Source organism: Cryptomeria japonica, chromosome 6 (assembly GCF_030272615.1).
Source record: "Cryptomeria japonica chromosome 6, Sugi_1.0, whole genome shotgun sequence".
In the NCBI taxonomy this organism is placed as follows: domain Eukaryota; kingdom Viridiplantae; phylum Streptophyta; class Pinopsida; order Cupressales; family Cupressaceae; genus Cryptomeria; species Cryptomeria japonica.
The window spans coordinates 533,440,913-533,460,861 of NC_081410.1; the positions used below are offsets into that span (position 1 = coordinate 533,440,913).

The 19,949-nt window shown below is 38.7% G+C and overlaps 1 protein-coding gene across 1 annotated transcript in view; it reads right to left on the reverse strand.

Annotated features, from left to right (window-relative positions):
• LOC131067995 (alpha-1,4 glucan phosphorylase L isozyme, chloroplastic/amyloplastic) overlaps positions 1-19,949 on the reverse strand; it is a 94,458-nt gene that overhangs the window by 25,802 nt on the left and 48,707 nt on the right. Inside the window, exons 6-7 of the mRNA XM_058003178.2 lie at positions 11,848-12,119; positions 11,570-11,687 (exon numbers count right to left, since the gene is read on the reverse strand). Of these exons, the coding sequence (XP_057859161.2) occupies positions 11,570-11,687; positions 11,848-12,119 (390 nt within the window). The remainder of the gene's footprint in view (positions 1-11,569; positions 11,688-11,847; positions 12,120-19,949) is intronic.

Genomic DNA, 19,949 nt, shown 5'->3' on the forward strand with positions numbered 1-19,949 from the left:
TCATGGTTAGTTTCTTCATTTTTCATCCAAAGCCACTTTATTCATTTTTTATTTGAAGCCACATTGAGGGGCAATCATCTGTTTCATGATTGTCCCATTCACCGCCCAATCCACAAAATATTGATTGAGTCTTCTGCAATAGTATCTAAAAGTCTACTTCAAACATGGCATTTCTCACTTCAAACCATCAACAAGAAGACAGTAGGATCAATTTCGCTCTGGACCCTTTGGAAGGTACATGAGCAAATTAAGCAATTTCACTTAATTCCCTTATCATAACTCATTCTTCAAGGCATTAGACTTCATAATTGTGTTCCCTCTAGGCATAGACAAGTCATTTGCTCCCAAAAATTGCTTAGGAATGGGGTCGTTCGGGGGCTAAGGCAAGGTTCAAGGTCCATTGAAGTAGTTCAATTTGGACCCTTTGAAAGGACGGGACCTATAATGAAATTTTCGCTCTCGACCCTCTCCAAGGACAGGACCTATAATGAAATTCGCTCTGGACCCTTTGGAAGGTACATGAGTGAATTAAGCAATTTTGCACAAATTCTTCACTTTCTCATCATTTTTCTTTACTTCAATTGTTTCCAAGGCATGATATCTTCCTAGTTAAGGTTCCAAGGCATAAAATTAGTCCAAATTTGAGGCAAAAGGGAGGATCTTAGGAAAATTCGCTCTGGACCCTTTGGAAGGGTCAGGAGCGAATTTTGTCATTTAGTCTCAAATTCATCGTTTCCTTTGCTTCAATTCACTTCTCAAGGCAAATATACATCAATCATCTCTCAACCATACCATAGGAACAAAAAACTTTGAACTAAACAAGGAACAAATACGTTTTTTTGAAGAATTCACTCTGGACCCTTTGGAAGGGTCAAGAGCGAAATTCTTCCTTTGATGCCATTCATCTTCCATTCGTTATTAATTTGCCTTGAACTTAACTTTTTCAAACCTCCTCTTATCATGATTATGCAACTAGCCTCCATCCTAGCTTGAAACAAGGTGAAATAGGGAGTCCTTCTAAGGATTTCGCTTTGGACCCTTTGGAAGGGTCGGGAGCGAATTTTGCATTTTTAGGCTCAATTCACACCCCTTTTCACTTGGCTTTATCTTAGACTTGACTTTTGAATCCTTTTCTTGCCATGCATGACCACCATTCAATGTCTCTAATGAGGAATTAGGTCCTTTGGAGGATTTCGCTCTGGACCCTTTGAAAGGGTCAGGAGCTTAGATGAAATTCGCTCTAGACCCTTTGTAAGGGTCAAGAGCGAATTTCTCAAATTTGCATAAATTCTTTTCCTTTTCAATTTACTTTGAAGGTGTGGATAAATCAACCTTCCCTCAATCACACCATGGGAACATGTTTTATGATGCAAATTAGAAACAAGAAGGGAGATTTAAGGAAATTCGCTCTGGACCCTTTGGAAGGGTCAGGAGCGAATTCGAGGAATTAGTCTTAGATATCATTCAAACATTCAAACTTCACCCTCATTCACATTGTTCTCACCTTAGGACATGCTAACAAATCACCTTAAGGAGGCACCTAGTTCAAAATGTTGGATCAAAAGTACATCTTAACAATTTCGATTAGGTACCTTTGGAAGGTACATGACCTCAAGAGGAATTTCGCTCTGGACCCTTTGGAAGGGTCAGGAGCGAAATTTGCTTCTTAGCTCAAATTCCTTTCATTTTCCTCATCTCACTTGGTTGCAACTCACTTCCAAAGGCATGGATAGATCATTTTTCATTCACTCAAGGCATGGAATGATGGATTTTAACCCATGTTATAAGCAGGAGAGGTTTTTAGAGAAATTTGCTCCTATACCCTTGGAAGGGTCAGGTGCAAATTTAGCTCTTTAGCTCAAATTCTCCAATTTTCCTCAAGTTTTCAAGTTTAAACTTCATGTCCTTGCTCCTTTGAGGGATAGGTAAGTGGATGTTGCATCAATCAAGGCCTTGAATTGGAGGAATCCATGCAAATTGGAGCAAGAATCTCTCACTTAAGGAATTCGCTCCGGTACCTTTGGAAGGGTCAGGAGAGAATTTGGTCTTTGCATCTATATTCTTCCTTGTCCATGACCAAAATTCATTCAAATGTAGTCCCAAAGACTTAGCTCTAGCACCAGTTCTAAACCACTCATTGATTCATCTCAACTCAACGAGAGCATCCTATCCAAATTTGCTTTCTGGCAACTCTTTGATGCAAAGACTAATAGCACAAGCCTAAACAACAAAGCTAAGAGAACTAACCTAAAAAGCAAAAAACAGGGGGCCCCATTTGTAATGGGGCGATGTGTGAATACATCACAACAATACCTTGAGGCAGTCATTTCTTGTGTGGCCTTCTCTAGAGCAATATGAACACCAAATTTCTTCTTTACTAATGCTTGAATTATCTCTTGGCACAATGTTAATTGTTCAATTGCTAGTCTCATCTTTTCTAATGCATCATTTTCTTTTTCTTTATTTGTTCTCCTCCAAGGTTGGGAGCCAATGCAGCAGACCAAAGTTACCGCATCTAAGTATCAAAGATTCATCCATCCAAGGCTGCCTTGATTTCTCTATCCAATCAAGAGATGAACTATTCCCACCATTGTTCACTATCCAACAACCTTTTCATTACTATTGCAGCCTCCTTTTCTGCCCAAACATGGCCACAAAATTAGCCCCTTCAAACCTATTTCATAGCCACTCTTCCTTCACCACCCCTTCTACCACTCAACCACCTTCCTATGGCTTCCCAGGCTCTTCTTCAACTCCATGCACTTTTGTCAACCTACAACCAACTTTGCAACCTTTGTCGCTCATCCATGTAGCCAACCAAAAATTCTTTGCAAAACCCATGGACATCTATAGCTAGATACTCATTCACATCAGCAACAAACACCTTTGTGACCTCCTCCTTACCTTATATGACCTCTCCTATTTGGCCACCACACTTCTACTCTGCCAACAACCATCATAAACTCCACTCATACAATACCAACCTCCATCTTGCAACCTCCCAACTCATCACATGAACACTCCAATGGGGTTCCTTTGCTAGACATACAGTAGCAGCACTATTGCTCCTCTGTCATGACTCCTACTTGTTGTCACAAAAGCTTGCACCCTTGCTGAGCTATCAACTCAATAGCTTCGTGAAACATGGAAACAACCCCGAAGTGTGGGACCTTGCGCAAGGGGGTTGAATCTCCGAAGAAGGCCAGCTTCCTTCTCAATCCAGGTGCAAGTGTTGAACCAATTCAACACTTCAAATCTTACTTCTAAGCCTATCCTAACAGCTTGCAGAGGAAAAGGGAAGAGAGAAATGCTTAAAATAAAAGGAGGTGATGCACCAAGATCAAAGATGTTTCTCTCCCCACCCAAAAAGGTACAAAAAATCAACTGAAATACCCAAGAGGCACAAACTTCAGTTGCATGAATGACCACAATGCGTGTATGGAGGTTAGAACTTGTTGAATGCCAAGAGGGGAGAAGCTTTCCCACAAGTCACACTCAAAAATAAATTAACACAGCATATATGAGAGAAGAGCCACAAAACATACACCTATGATGAAGGTAAGGAAACATACATAGCATGCATAAGTTGAAGGAAGGCAAGAATGATAATTTCAATTCATTCAAAGGCCAGTGGCCAAACTTACAGTTGCAGAAATGCAAAAATATACAAATCTTTAAGAGAAGTGAAAGAGCATAGAATAGCTCAAGCCAGCAGGGAGAGAACCCTTTACAATGAGGCACAACAACCTTATATAGAAAAATTGGTTGCAAGAGTTGTTGGAGCATTAAAAACCTTGAGTGTCGATCACACCATCTAGAAGTGTTGCAAGCCAGAAGGAAGTCAGAAGACTTCGAAAACTCGGGTTCCCGAAGTGGGGAAGACTAAGGAAGGGATCTCGAAACTTCGGGATTTCGGAGTTTCGGGGAGAGGAGAGGAGGCTTAGAAAAGGAACTTTGGAACCTCGGGGTTCCGGAGTTCCGAGGGAACTGAAAAAGGCAAGGAGGGAACTTCGAGGTTCCGAAGTTCCAAGAAAGAGGAAGGAGACCAAGGGGGGTTACGGAGTTCCGGGAAGGAGAAAGGAGAGGCAGCAAGGAACTTCGGAACCTTGGGGTTTCGGAGCTCCGGGAAAAGAAAAGGGCATGGGAAAGGAACTTCGGAACCTCGGGGTTCCAAAGTTCCAGGGAACTGAAAAAAGGGGCTAAGGAAGGAACTTCAGAACCTCAAGATTCCGAAGTTCCGAGGAAGAGGGAAAAGGAAGCAAGGATGGAACTTCGGAACCTCGGGGTTCCAGAGTTCCGAGGAACTAGAGAGGAAAGGAAGCAAAGGAAGGATCTTCGGAACCTCGGGGTTCCAGAGTTCTAGGGAAGAGGGAAAAGGCAGCAAGGATGGAACTTCCTCCAGACAAGACAACACTTCACACTTCATAATTCCACTGCTTTTCTCTATGATCAACTAGGGCAGCGCTAGTCCATGGATCGTATCTCTAATCCGTTCTCACTGATGGACCAAGGGTGTCATAAAATGACAACACTACTCACCTAGAGAATTTCCCTCAATGTTATCCTCAAACCCTAGCATATCCTTCCTTTCGTTGTAAATGCCCAATCACTACATGGGAAAACTACAATTGTTGTGAGACTACAAGTAACTATTAATCGCAAGTCCCTATTGTTGCAAGTGAGTCAACACTTACTCTCACTTTGGGGGAATTCCTTGAACCTATGGTTGCAAGCGGCCAACTCCATTACTACAAATCCATTCTACCCTATGGTGTCAAACCATTTCCCTAATTATGCAACCACAAGCATGGCCTATTAATTGATCCCTTCACTAGTGGCTACAAGAGCATGATCACCTCCAAATGACTAGTTCCACACCCTGAGCCCATGTCAACATGAATGCATATAGAGAACTATTTGATTGTATAAATTATAATCTAACAAAAGTATATTATAGAAAAACAATTTATTTTCTAGTTTGGAATCTATAGGTTCTAATAGTTACTATTGTTCATACTCCAACCTAGCCCCTTAAGCCCTAAAAATTTCCTAAACTAGCATTCTCAGACTCTTTTGTCATAATCCTACAGCAAATAATGATAATATAATTGGCTCCTCCAAAAGATCCTTGAACACTAACAATTAAACATTTTTGTTTGCCACCTAGGTGGTCTTTATTTGTTTTGGTTGCTTTGTGGGGTTTTCCCTCACCCTTATATATTTGTAAGTGTATTAGTTTGGAGGTTTCTCATTTTACGTTAACAATCGTGTGCATATTTTTTCCAGCTTTCTAGTTTTTTTTAATTTTTGCCTGATATCTAGGGCCTCTTGTACCTATTTTATATATCAAACCCTTTTTTCTGGTATTCACAAGAATTAATATAATTTTTCTCTTTCTTTCTATCTTGGGAAGGGGGTAGAGAACTCATAGGGAATTATGGACAAGAAGATCACAAGGCTTTGGGATGTGGCATATCAAGATGTGCCCAATCAAGGGAAAAGGTGCATCTAAAAAGTGCTTAGGCTTGTCACTCAATAGTCATCTTGAAATACTCTATATACACTCTAAATAGGATTTACTAAGGTATTTCATGTCAAGGGGCGTGTTGGTGTGTTGCATCTATCATCATTAATATATCATAGGAATGGGGTGGGCTTAACTAGAACACCCATGTTAGTTTCATGAGTAAGTTTGCTTAGTGTGTAATAGAAATTGTCCATTACTACTTAGTGACTTTCTTATGTTTACTTCTTAGATTCCCTAACCTATCAACCCCTTCCATCTTTTTGTGGCCCTCTTTGGTCCCAATGAAATCTCTTGGATGCCACCAACCATAGATTGTTCCTTTCTAGTTTGTTTCTTCCCCCTTTGTTTTATATAGAATTAACCATCATTTGTAGCATTGGGATGAATAGATATAGATCTTAAATTTGGCATCTATATGAATAAGTAGCCCTAAGCATATTTCCACAATAAGAACAAAAAACATTTTCGCAATCCCCTAGACATTTATAGTAGAATTACAAAGTCTTAACCAAACACTTAAGAGAACAAAGGTACTTCACTGAAGAATCAATTAGGTGTGACATAGCACTTGAAGATTTGGAATAAAGGATTTACTATAGGCCCAAGATCAACAATTAGGCATATGCAACTACTTGACTTGATAGGTTCCCTCAATTACTCTAAACGTCAATCTTAGTTATCAAACCTTACGATGTGGCAGCTCTAGCTAAGGCTAGAGACCTATGTGCCGAAAGATACCCTAAAATAAAGTATTCCTTTAAATAAAGTATTCCTTTGCCCTCTCTAATCTATAACATCAAGTTGTATAGATATAGGTTTTAAAAGTCGCCATTTGTATAAACACCTCACCCCTAAGCCTATTTTTGTAATAATAACAAAAATATCCCTGCATTCCTCCACACATTTATGGCTAACTAAATTGCCAAAGAGGACAAAGGGACTTCACCAAAGAATCAATTAGGGGCAACATTGGATGAAGACTCATAATAGAGGATTTACTACAAACCAAGAACTATTGACTTGGGCATATGTAGGTTTTACATCTCCCACATAGTTTGAAATAATGGTGTCGTTTTCAAATTAAAAATGACATGGAAGATCATGTAAGAAATTCAAATATTACCAAAAATTCTCTACGCCTTATTGTCCACAATGCAATGAACAATACAAATCCACAAATAAAATCCTTGAAAAAAATTATTTGGACATATGAGAATAGCATTATGACCATCATTGAGGCAATTCCCTTTTAATTTACAATTTTCAAACCATCATACCCTTAGAAGTGGAGTTACTTTATTTGCATAATTCCCTGCATGACACTATCCCAATTAAGAACTTTTGTAAGCCAACCTAAACTCAATCAATATGCTAGTTGAGAAAGGAATGACACTACAACTCAAACATTGTTATAGAAAGGGCACTACAAAACAACACAACAAAAAATTCAAGCATGGTTGGTTCAAAGTTGAAAACTTACAACTTAAGCTAGATTATACTCACAACAAGACATGCATGCTCAAAAGAGGTGTGGTCTATACATCATCAAGACATCCTCAAACCAAGCAAATGTTGGCAACAGATGAATGAAGGACTCCATTAATAACAAATGTACACATATAGTTTTGGTTTGGTAGCAAATCATATATCAAAAAAACAAAACAAGCCATGTGGATGAACTTGCACCATGCCAAAACCATACATAAAAGACATACTAGCACACCCAAATAGATCCAAGAAAACACAAATGCTTAGAATTTCGTTCCTTTGAAGGCTAATGTCATTTGGATTCTCATCCCTTTGCTGACATTTTGTATTTTATACCCTTTTAGGGTCATGTAATTCTTCTCGATTAAGTGTTTTAGAATCATAACCTATAAGTACAATATAGAAGAGTATGTATTGAAGCAAACTACAAGGCAAGGCGAGATCGGAGAATACTATTGAAGTGGTGTTGTTCTTGGAGGCCTTACTCATTTAAATTTTTTTCCTACATTGGATTTCACCATGTTAAATCCCCAATGCTTGAGTTTTGTGTTTCCATGTTTCATTTCTTTACCTATCTCTCTTTATCCATGATTATTTGCAACCTTAAGCAACTCAATTATAACACAATTTATTGTTTTTTTAAATGCTAAGGGAACAATACATATAATCACTTAGTTTGTTTTCACATTAGACAAAATATGTTTGTAAATTAGTTTTGAAATATCTCCTAATTATGAATCACTGTAGAGGCCCATTTGTTTCTCTTGTTGGAAATGAGTGAACATATTCTATTTTTACAAACTTTCCATCTTGATGGATTCTAATAAATATAATGCTTTAAAATCAAAAGGCAGCCTTCTTGTTCAAAATGTGTAGCGTGAATAAGTAGAAGCTGAGGAGAAAGTGGCTAGTAGAAGGTGTCTTTCATGGCAAAAAAATATCAATAAACAAAAACAAATTGCCGAAGCCCATATAGGTTAAGCCCAAGAATTCTTAATACTTTAAATTCTTATTCTACGTACATTTTGCTAACGGTACCCTTCAGATGAAAAATAGATTGGTTCTAGAGCACCATTCTTTCAAAAAAACTTCTTTGTGGTGTATTTTTTTGTTTGGTCATACTAATAAGGAGTGGAAATTTATGATATCCTTTTTACATGAGGTTAATCTTACCTTTTTACCAGTTTCACAACTTTAGTACGACTCTCTTCCAATGAAGTAAATGGGCAACAAGTTGAATGATACTTGCTACTACTTAGGGTCTTGGAATGAGCTCCTTGATACAATCCAATTAAGGCTATGGGGCTGGAGATTGAAAAGGCTCAATGTTGCCAAACAAGCAAAATTTATCAAGTCAATTCCTTTTCAGCAATCTTCGGCTCCCAAAGTTAACTTGAATGACATTGTAGATTTTTCAATAAAGTCTTGTGGCAAAGTGCTCAAGATACCTGAAATAGACTTTTGTGAAACAAGAGAAAGTTGTCACTATGAAGAGTTATGAATGCCTAGATGCATATAATTTTGAATTGCTTAGCATTTCCTCAGGGCTCAAAGATATGCTTCTACACTCCTATTACACCATTTTAGAAAAATGAGAGATTATAGTAGCTATAAAATTTTATACACAAAAAACTAAGCTTCTATTCTTCACTTTGTTCAATACAAATTACATATGTATAAGATTTGTATATCCTATATTATAGGAAACCTCATACAACAACTCCCTAATGTACAAGTTTTTTTAACAACTCAAATCCCTACAAACACTTACAACTAAGTATTAGAATATTATATTAACCTATACACATGATATTCAAACCATAATAACAAATCTAAACAACCATGTGAGGACTAATTCCTAACAGCCCCCTTTAGTGCAAACATGGGGGGAAAGTACATCACATGAACTGGAAATGGAATCGTGTGCTTATACATACTTTTAATTCTACATACTACTATCTAAATCTTGTTGCATATGATCACCTACATACGAGAACTTATCTCACTTTCACTTCCAGTGAGCTCATCACCAGCAACCATACTTCCAAGAAGTTAAACAGTAAAAGGATCTTTGTAGCCGACAACTCTCCTATGCAACTATTTACAATATGGATGATGTGTATGTTCTCCTCTTTTCAAACTTTAGCAAGAAAATGTTTTAAAAAGTAGTCATTGTTGACTATTGCCAGTCAATCTCTAACAAGATAGGAAACTACCACTGCCACTAGAAATTTCCCTTGAATTTAGTCAGTTCGGTGCAAGTAATTTTGTCACTAAAACAATTTTGCAACCTCATCACTAGTGATTGACAAGAGGTCACCGAATACCTCCAACCTCGCATGCCTCCGTCCTCTAGTCGGTTTACTACTTAGCAAATTCGGCTTTGAGGCTCAATTTTAGAATGCCCCTCCCTCAAGATGAATGTAGCATACAAGTGATAATAAATCCAGTTATAATTGAGGCACATATAATTTTTTGACACCCTTTTTTAACTAACATACTTTTGATGACACAACAATTAATGACTCGTTAAAAAATAGAACCTATTCTAAAGAAATGATAAATCTTCACTTTGTCAATATTATCATGATCATAACAAAACAATAATACTCAATTATGTAATTTAAACAAAAGAAGACAAATGACTCAAATTTTGACTGACCATAAAAAATTGCAAACTCAAATCAAAAACTTTCGAAGAATTTACTCATGACCTGAGATCCTCTTATTACTCTTCCATATCCTCCCAATTCACCATACATACCAAAACCATGCTCCCTGTTGCAAGTGAATCTAAAGCAGTTTTGACAAATTCCCTTCCAACATGAAGGGACGGGGCCAAAACCCTTGTTTTTGAAGCTTTCAGATTCAGGCCACACACTTGAATCCAAGTTGGCAATAATGACAACTTGTCCAAAATTTGTTTTCTTCCATAGTAATTGCGAATGGATTTGTTGATTGGCATCTTCTTGGCCCAAGACAATCTATGAATAAGTTGTTTGCAAAGTTCACTAACTATTGAGAACTATAGATATTGCTCCAAGGCATTTAGCGAAAAAACCCATTGAGAGTTTTATTGAAGACATTCGTGGTTGGTAAATAATCGAGAAATGCTTTCCTTTTGAAAGATGATCAAGAGTGCAAACCTTGAAATCCTTCATTTGATTACATACAATGAAATATTGGATTGATGAGTTGTCCCAACATCCAAGGTATTGGCTTCACACCAAAAATCAGAGCCCAAAGGCTACAAATATGGGCTAAGAAATGGCAAGCCAAAAGCTTGAGCAAAGAAATCAACTATAAGGAGCCCATCACTTAATCGACCTGCAGGCTTATGAACAAATGTCATTTTGGGAGGGAGCAAGGCAGGGAAAACTGCATAGAAGCTGCCTGTATCTGAGTTAGAATTTCTAAATTGAAAATTAATGAAAAAGCACAATTGCCTTGGTCTCACACAAACAGACCAATATAGACCTGCTTGCCATTAAGAAACATGTCATTCAAATTTTCAATGGTACTTTGAGCTGCCTCTTCTTGGTCATTCTGCATAAAAACCATAACCTTCGGACTGGGCATAAAAACTAATGTAATTTAAAATCTCCAAAGTGGGGCTACCTCTAATACCATATTAGAAAACAAGAGGTTATAGAAGCTATAAAATTTTATAAGATGAGTCACCCAACTCCTAAAACAACTCCATTAACTTCTCACACTAAATCTAGGTGGGTTGTTCAACCACCTTTATTCTCTTCCTCCTATTTTCACTCCTAAATCTAAGTGAGTTGTGTTAACAACTCATACACAATTACACACTCACAATAATATTAAGTTGTTCTCAAAAACTTAATATTTATTACACATACTTCTAATGCTAATTTAAACACCCATGTGAAAACTAATTCCTAACAGTTTCATCTCATGGCAATGCAAACTATGGTCATCTTCTACAATCAAACACCACTAATAATGGCACCGAAATTTAAACATGCATGATTGTTTCTGGCCCAAAACCCAATTGGGATATGGTAGTTTGCACTCACTTGTATAAAGCTTTGTACGCCCATAAACATCATGCAATCAATGGGAAAGTTGAAAAAACTGACATCTGGTCCACAAAGATGAAGATAACTGTGGTCACACTATTGCATAAGCAAAAAAAACCAGTGCCTTTATGATTAACATTACTCTCTATCAGATATGATTGAGCCTAACAAACATGGAGTCCAAACCAACCAAGACAAAGAAAAATCCTTGTACTTTCTGAAACTGGTCACAAGACTTCAAATAACCAAGAGCGATAGGAAACAGTAAAATAATCTTTTACCGCATCATTTAGGCATCAAGGGACTAGCAAATAGTGTGAAATGGAAATAAGGAGGGAACTATTTTCATGAACATAGGATGGGATGAGAAGTTGCAACTTGAAATATCTTGTCATTGAACTTGCACAAAGGTAATCCTGAATTATGTATTAGCAACAAAAATTCAATTTATGTGAGATCAATGACCAGATGAATCAATTCAGATAGATTTTTTTAATAATTATCATACCAATTCATCAATCTTATATGCTAACTCCATGTGTCTTGGAAGAAGTTTTCTCATAATCTCCAAAGGCCACTTCTCCAATGCTTCAGGAAGCACTGTATGATTTGTGTATGCCACTGTTCTGCAATATAAAAATGTACATGCATTAAAGCAGATTTGTCCCAAAACCATTACTTGCAAAATATATAAAAATAGACCTGGTAATCATGCTTGCCATTAGAACAAGACAATTTGGTGAATGTGCAACAGTTTACAAACAAGACCAGGGCATCTCAACCTACCGTTGAGTAATATTCCAGGCTTCCTCCCAAGGCAAACCTTCTACATCAATCAGAATTCGAATCAACTCCAATACAGATAATGTTGGATGTGTATCATTCATCTGAATTGCAACCTTTGCTGGAAACTGTCTCCAGTCCACATTATGTCCAGAACGTCTTTTGAAAGAGGAAATTATGTCTTGAAGAGAAGCTGAGCACAAGGTGTACTGTTGCTTCAAACGAAGAATCTTTCCTTCCGTAGAATCATCTCCCGGATACAAAACATAACAAATCTGTAGCATACAAGCAAATCTCAGTTAAGAAATATCTTATAGAATCTAGAATATGTTTGTATTAAATAGGAATTGCAGCAGTAAGAAGACCATTTTCAATCAGAAAGACTTGATAAAAAAGAAGATTCAACCACAGTTAACTTCTAGATTTACATTGTAACAAATATAAAGATTTCTAGATGAAATTATATCAGAGTTTCCAATTTAACAATTCTGCAAATGAATCTTTAAAATTCATCAATTTTTAATCCCTTTTGGAGAGACATTCCAATCATCTGCAGCAGATGATTTCCCTAAAATAGAATGTGGTTTCCTTAGAAGGTCAGTAATGTGAATCTACTCCATGAAAATTTTCAAATATTGATTGTTCATAAGCATCCTTAGTTCATCAACATCCAACTAAGCCTTCTACATAATTGATGATTTCAAAATACAAGATGAACCAGGTGTAGGTGCCTGAATAATCACACATAAGTTAAATTACATATAACACTAATGTACCACTCAAGGAATTTTGAATTACATACAAGTTCACAACTCCGTATAATTTTATCAAATATGCAGAAGAAACATAAAACAAATCTTGTTTACCCAGTTATTCAAAGTTCAAACCATAGTTGAAAAACTCGGACTCGCCACGGACTCGGCAAACCAAAAATTTGGACTCGGACTCGGACTCGTGAAAGACTCGTGAAAGACTCGGCAAGGACTCGGCAAAAAAAAAAACCGTAGTTTTACAAAAAAACATAAAGAAATTAATGCATTTAGAGAACATAAGAGCCATAATTGAAACATTACACATGTCACATACTCATAGTTTCAAACTTTCAACTCTAAAATGTATAATACCAAGATTTCTTCAATGCTAATTATGCTTTTATATGGAGCCTAATCAGACTCGGAGGTTAAATTTTCCCTACTTCCATCGGCGCAATTTCCCCCCATATTTTTCGACGGGGGTTTCGGGGCAACGCCCCCAAGTTGGGGTCAACGGGCATCGCCGAAAGATCCTAAAATTTGACTAAGTCTGGAAAATTGAAGAATCCTCCAAAAACTAGATTTTGCATTATAACTCCTGGAGGTTCGAAACCACTCTCAAACATCCTGACAGTATATATGGAATATAACTTAAAGTCTGGAATGTCATCTTGATCTTCAAATGCCCTGAAATTTGGCTAAGTCTGGAATGTCTTCCTGATCCTGAAATCTGACTAAGTCTGGAAAATTGAAGAATCCTCCAAAAACTAGATTTTGCATTATAACTCCTGGAGGTCCGAAACCACTCTCAAACATCCTGACAGTATATATGGAATATAACTTAAAGTATAAGAAAGAAGAAAGATAAAAGGAAATGTCCATATATGAATCCTGACGAAGAGACCTAATTTTTTCACATGTTAAACTCAATTTTAAAGCTTGCATGACATTTTCTCTAGGTCGCACGAGTCCATCTGAAAGACTCGCGAGTCCATGCAAAAGACTCGCGCGAGTCCTTGCACAAGACTCGCGAGTCTTTCAGATGGACTCGCCAGGACTCGCCTCGGCGAGTCCTGGCGAGTCGACTCGTGGCTCCCATGGACTCGCGAGTCCGTGGCGAGTCCGTGGCGAGTCCACGAGTTTTAAAACTATGGTTCAAACCATCTAATAGGGAAATCAATAATCCATTTCCATGAAAATGCAATCATACCAGAAGGCTTCAAGCCTCCAAATAAGATCTTATAATTCTGGAATGCTTCCCAGAATCATAATTGTGGTCTTCTTGCTCTCTTACAGCATGCATCCCTTGTAAGTAGCAATTTATAGATTCACATACCATGGAGCATCCTCATTAAACATTCTCCAGTACCAACATCATGCAGCAATGACACAATCTACTGCATATAAAATAATAACACAACTCCAAACAAACATGCAAGGATAAGCAACCAAAGGATTGTAATGGATAGGTAGCATCTTAAATTCTTATAAAAATTGTGGTCAGCACATTCTCACGAGTTAACCATATGCTGACAGAGTCTTTTCAATTCTTATTGCAATAATTGGGGATCAAGTTCCTCAGCAGGCCCAAGTCTTCATCATTGTAAAAATCCCTTTTCGGTGCCACCTCCAGCATCAAATTTCACAAAATCCCAATCCTACTTCCAACACTAAAGTGCCAAATTCATTTTAATACCACCAGCAATGGTGCCAACATCAATCCTACTAGACATCACCAAACACCAATTATCAACCCTTTGATTTTAAACATGTCAAAGCCACAAAGTAGAGGTCCTTGCATAACGGTGTGTGATGGATTTGTATATATATGTGATTTCAATGACTTACAAAGTAGAGGTCCTTGCATATATATACACACACATATACATACATACATATATACATATACATGCACATATATATATATATATATATCTATGTGTGTGTGTGTATATATATATATATATACACACACACACACACACATATATGTATACATATATATATATATGATTTACATGTTTTTGTACTAATGAACCCAAACCCCTTTTCAAAATTTTGCCGTACCAGCATACCGGTTTTTGTACACACACACACACACAGATAGATATATATATATATATATGCAGCCTATAAGCATGAATTAAGATTAGCATGTCACAAAGCATCATATAAACAACAAAACCAACATAAACATGTAATCATAGCATCATGATCAACCATAATAGCATCATATACATCAAGTTTAATATCAAAATGACAAAATATTCAAGTATCATTGTTTCAACTTTCAACAATTTAAAGTTTAATCATCAAATGGATTCTCCAATTAGCCATCCTCATTCTCCTCCTCGTCATTGACATTGACATTAGATGAACCAATGCCAATGCTACTTGCACTTGCACTCACACTAAAAGTTCGCTCGCTATCCAAGTCATCAAATGCAACAAGCTGAGAAGCGGAAGCAAACAAAATCAGCATGCTCTGGCTCTATATCCCACATCTTTGTTTCCCCTTGCTTTTAGTCATGTTGCTTGTGTGAGAGAAGACGTAGGTTGGAATGCACATATACTAAATTCTCCGCTCTTTTTTATAGCAACCTATTGTGCTTTACTGAGTGGATGAAAGAGTATGTGCAATTTCTTTCGGAAGCAGTTGAACTAGCAACCTATGAAGACAAAGTAAACAATTAAAGTTATACATTTATAAAAATTAAAATTAAAATTATTCGCAACATATGAAGACAAAGTAAACTATAAATAAACTTGTGATAAATTTTAATTAATTAAACTTACTTGTGATAAAACTTTGACAGCGAAGGGTTGTAGGTTTTGGAAGCATGTGTCATGGAAGTACCACCAACTATGAGCATCCTTCTTGGATCTATGACGAAGAGCATCAACACTTGAACAATTTCCATTTGCAAATTCTATGAACACATTTGTAAGAATATCTCACAAATCATCATCAGGATAGAGTCTAAGGAATGCTGCTGCCTTGTACCCAACAGATACTCTTCTAGATCTCTCCATGGTGGAATCCTTCCTAGTTTATCAAGAAATTGATTGCTATAGTACTTTGGTGTCAAGGCATAGGCAAGAAGATGCAAAGGAGTGGTCATCTTATTCCACCTTTCTACAACAATTGCTTCCCACTTGTTTGAAGAATTTATCCTTGGGGTCATTCTCTCTTGCATTTATAATGCACTTCATTTTTTCAAGCATTGAGTCAATGCCATCATAAATCTCACCAATGCAAGGCCTATCCATGTCGGTATAGCGAATCATGCTCATAATAGGCTCAGTGAAACTAAGGAGATATGTCACAAGATCCTGTTGTGACCTAATCACACATCACCCCATCCCAGATAGGGACCCCCCCCTTTGCTTTTAGGCCCTTTTGGTCATTTGGCTTTCGTTTTTGTGTGTGTTAGTGGCAATCTCTTCAATCTCTACGCGTTACGGGTGTTTGGGAGTCAGTTGGGGTTAATCTGCTTCTCTGTCAAGCAAATTCTGTGTTGTCTAGGGCATGTTTTGTCCTTTTCTAGGGTTTTGCCTTCTGTCCTAGATTTTAGGGATTCCTGTTAGGGTTTCGGAAAAACTAAGCATACGACTGGAGTCGGGACCCTTCAGGGGACCTCCCAGCAAAATTTGAGCCCAAACAGAGTAACTTTCTATTTTTAGAAAGTCCCTATTTTTTAGGGATTTTTCCGAGTCCCAGAATGTCGCCATTTTGCCAAAAATCAAACTTACTATTTTTAGTAATTTCTATTTTTAGTAAGTCATCCTGCGCCCTGTCTTGGGCTCTAACTCTGACATTTTGGAAAGTTTCTATTTCGAGAAAGTCTATTTGTGGTAGGATCAGGGTAGCAGACAACGGAGAGTCAACATGCACAATCGCTTCTAAATCTGTAAAGTTGAAAGCAGACAGGCAGGGGTCTAAAATGGCTAAATCTGGAGAATCATCCCTGAAGTGGAAGGTCAAAATGTTCCAAGTCTGGAAGACATTCGCAAGCAGGAAATTCCGCCTCTCCATGGACATGGCCAAAATGCGCCCAGGTCAGGTCTGGGGCGCCAAAACCAAGGATGAATTCATAAGTACAATTTTCCGCCTCTCCATGGACATGTGCAAAATGCGCCCAGGTCAGGTCTGGGGCGCTGAAATCAAGAAGACATTCACAAGTGGAATTTGCCACCTCTCCATGGGCATGTGCAAAATGCGCCCAGGTCAGGTCTGGGGCGCTGAAATGAAGAAGACATTCACAAGTGGAATTTTCCACCTCTCCATGGACATATGCAAAATGCGCCCAGGTCAGGACTGGGGCACTAAAATCAAGAAGACATTCACAAGTGGAATTTTCCGCCTCTCCATGGACATGTGCAAAATGCACCCAGGTCAGGTCTGGGGCGCTGAAATGAAGAAGACATTCACAAGTGGAATTTTCCACCTCTCCATAGACATGTGCAAAATGTGCCCAGGTCAGATCTGGGGAGCTGAAACCAAGGATGAATTCACAAGTGCAATATTCCACCTCTCCATGGACAGAGCCAAAATGCGCCCAGGTCTAGTCTGGGGCGCTGAATCCATGAAGGCATTCACAAGTGGAAAATTCATGAATCCTTTGGCATGGCAAAATTTCACCCAAGCAGAAAAATTGAAATTTCGCCTAAGGTACGGAACCCAAGAAGTCAAGGAGGAATAAAAAGCAGAAATTCCCCTCGAGCAAATTTTCAAATATGCTATTTTTAGACATCAGATCCCAACCAAATATAGAAATTTTTATAGATTCCGAATCAGGACGAAATTCCCCATCCAATGAACTTGACTCCTAAAATTTAGGAAGATCCCTAAAAAATAGGGATATGGAGAAAAGCGGGGAAAATTCCTTCGACAGAGTGAGATGACAAGTTGGAGTGGAATTGAGCAAATCCCGAGAAAGATCCTGCAATCTCTCTCCAAAATTGGAAAGTGTGAAATCAACGAGTTGGCAGGAGGAATCTTCCAAGTATGACACATGACTTGGAGCATTTAAGGAAAGTTCTAAATTTGAACTCACACGCATGGGAAATTGCCTTGCATGACATAGTAATTAAGGAAAGTATGACGCGCCATAAATACAATTACTAATTTGATGCCTCTTGGGAATTCTATATAAGTTGGAAAAAACATTTCATTTTTCATGTGCAAGATTCAGGAAAGGAAGAGTAAAGAAGTGAAAAGTTTTTATACTTAGTCTCTATTTTCATCATTTAAAAGTATTCCCAAGATGGCGGAACCTAGCAGGACAGCTACTATCTCCAGGCAGGCAATGATCAAAGCAGAGATGAAGGGTTTCCTTCCCCATTCTCGGTTGAATTCAAGATGGGAAGAGATCAGTGATACCAACTTTGGCACGTTCAACTGGGTTGCATTCAAGATAAGAATGTTCGGAACTGCAGGACACAATCCATCTCTGACAGCTGTCAAAATTGTGAGAAGTGGAATAGTTGCAGCAGTTGGCTTTCCTCCCGCCATTCAATGCCCAGATCTAGTCTTGGAATGTGCAGCACATTACAATCTGGAGCGGAAGACAATCTCAACGCCAGACGGCAAGTTACTGGCAACATTGACTCCAGAAGAAATTGGCGAAGCCTTCGGAATCCCTTCACATTACTCCATGACGTACAGGACCAGCAGCGGAGCTCAAGCAGTCTATGAAGCAGGCCCCGCCAGATGTGCTGATTTGATCAACAAGCAATGGTTGCTGAAGCCTAGAGTGCACGTTTCCAAGATGCCCAAAACTCTCACAATCTTCGAGTTCAAGCAGGAATATGTGGACATGATAAAAATGTTGAGCAGAGTAATGGGATGCTCACACTCGGTGAACTTTGAGCCTTGGATGTTCTTCTACATTGGCGAGATCATGAATTCTAATACACTGATCGACTGGGCTAGATTGATCAGCCACTACTTGCACGAACAATTGAAGAACTTGCAAGAGAAAAGGTCTCAGTCCTTTTTCGTGAGTTCCTACCTATTCTATATGCTGGCACGAAGGGGTGGATTCGATGGGCTGCCAGCAAGAGGAATCATGGGCTGCGGCCAGCTCAGCTAAAGGTGCATGAATGTTATCCTCAGCTACATCTCCACAACGTGAAATCTTACAAATTGGCGAATGACACCTTCACCATGTACCTGACACGACTTATGCAAAATAAATTACACATGAGATTGTCTCCGCAAGCGAGTGCTCTGGTCCAGAAGTACGGTGTCGCGTTCCTACAGTTCCCCAAGTTCACCTACATCAAGACGCAGGGTTTCTCCTTCCAGTCTCACAAATTGCCTAGATATCCGTCAAATAAGCTTATATTGCTTGAGCTCATGAGGCAATTGACTACCTACGATCAGCTGCAGAAGAAGAAGAAGAAGCAATCTATTGAATTTCCAGTTGTCTTGGGGGATTTCATGGAGATATGCCCAGGATTGGAGGCCGCTGAAAGTGCAACAAGCGAGTTGGCCTTCTACCGCCTACCATTTTACACTTCCAAGGCCCAATATGATCCTTACAGCCAGATCAGGAAGGTTGCCGGTGTCAAATTCATACATAGATTTCACTTGGAGGATTACTGGGCCGGTGCTGAGGATGACTTTGAGGTCCGGAGAAGAATGCACTCCAGACTGCCCCTCGACACCATCAGAATAAGTGAGATCCATCAAGTGCCAGACCAGGTGAAGGAAGACTCAGATTTGATGCAACCCGAATTCGAGAGGATAAAGGATCAACCTATCCTGTTGCCAGATTGATCGGAGCCTGAGGTAGATGATTTGAACATTTTGGCTAGGCCAGTGCTAAAATTCACTAAGCACTGGATTGACAGGCAGACAAGAAAGTTGGTTGAAAACCATGTCCCTCTGACATACCAGCTGATGGGAAGTCTGGATTCTCACAGCGAGGCAACTAAAGACTCTTCACAAGGTCAGGCAGGAAGAGAGGCCCGGATAGACAAAGGAAAAAGTGTCCCAAAGAGGCCAAGGGTAACAAAGACAAAAGATACCCAACACGAAGTCCCGCACGAGATTCAACAGGAAGCCCAGCAGGAGGAGCCTCCACAAAAGAGAACGAGGACAGGAAGGGAACATTCACCAGTTAGCTCCGCAAGCATGCAAGAAGTAGAAATGTTCCCACATCCCACACGCCCACTTACAGGGAACATTCCAGCACCTGATATACTTAGCATCAATGCTTCACAGGGCCGTCATCAGCCAAGAAGTCAGAGACAAGGAATTTCCCCGCATCTGGGAGAGGTTCGCTAGGATAATTTCATAGAGACTATCCTTAGCGAAATGGAAGAGGAATCTCAAGAACGAGAGCA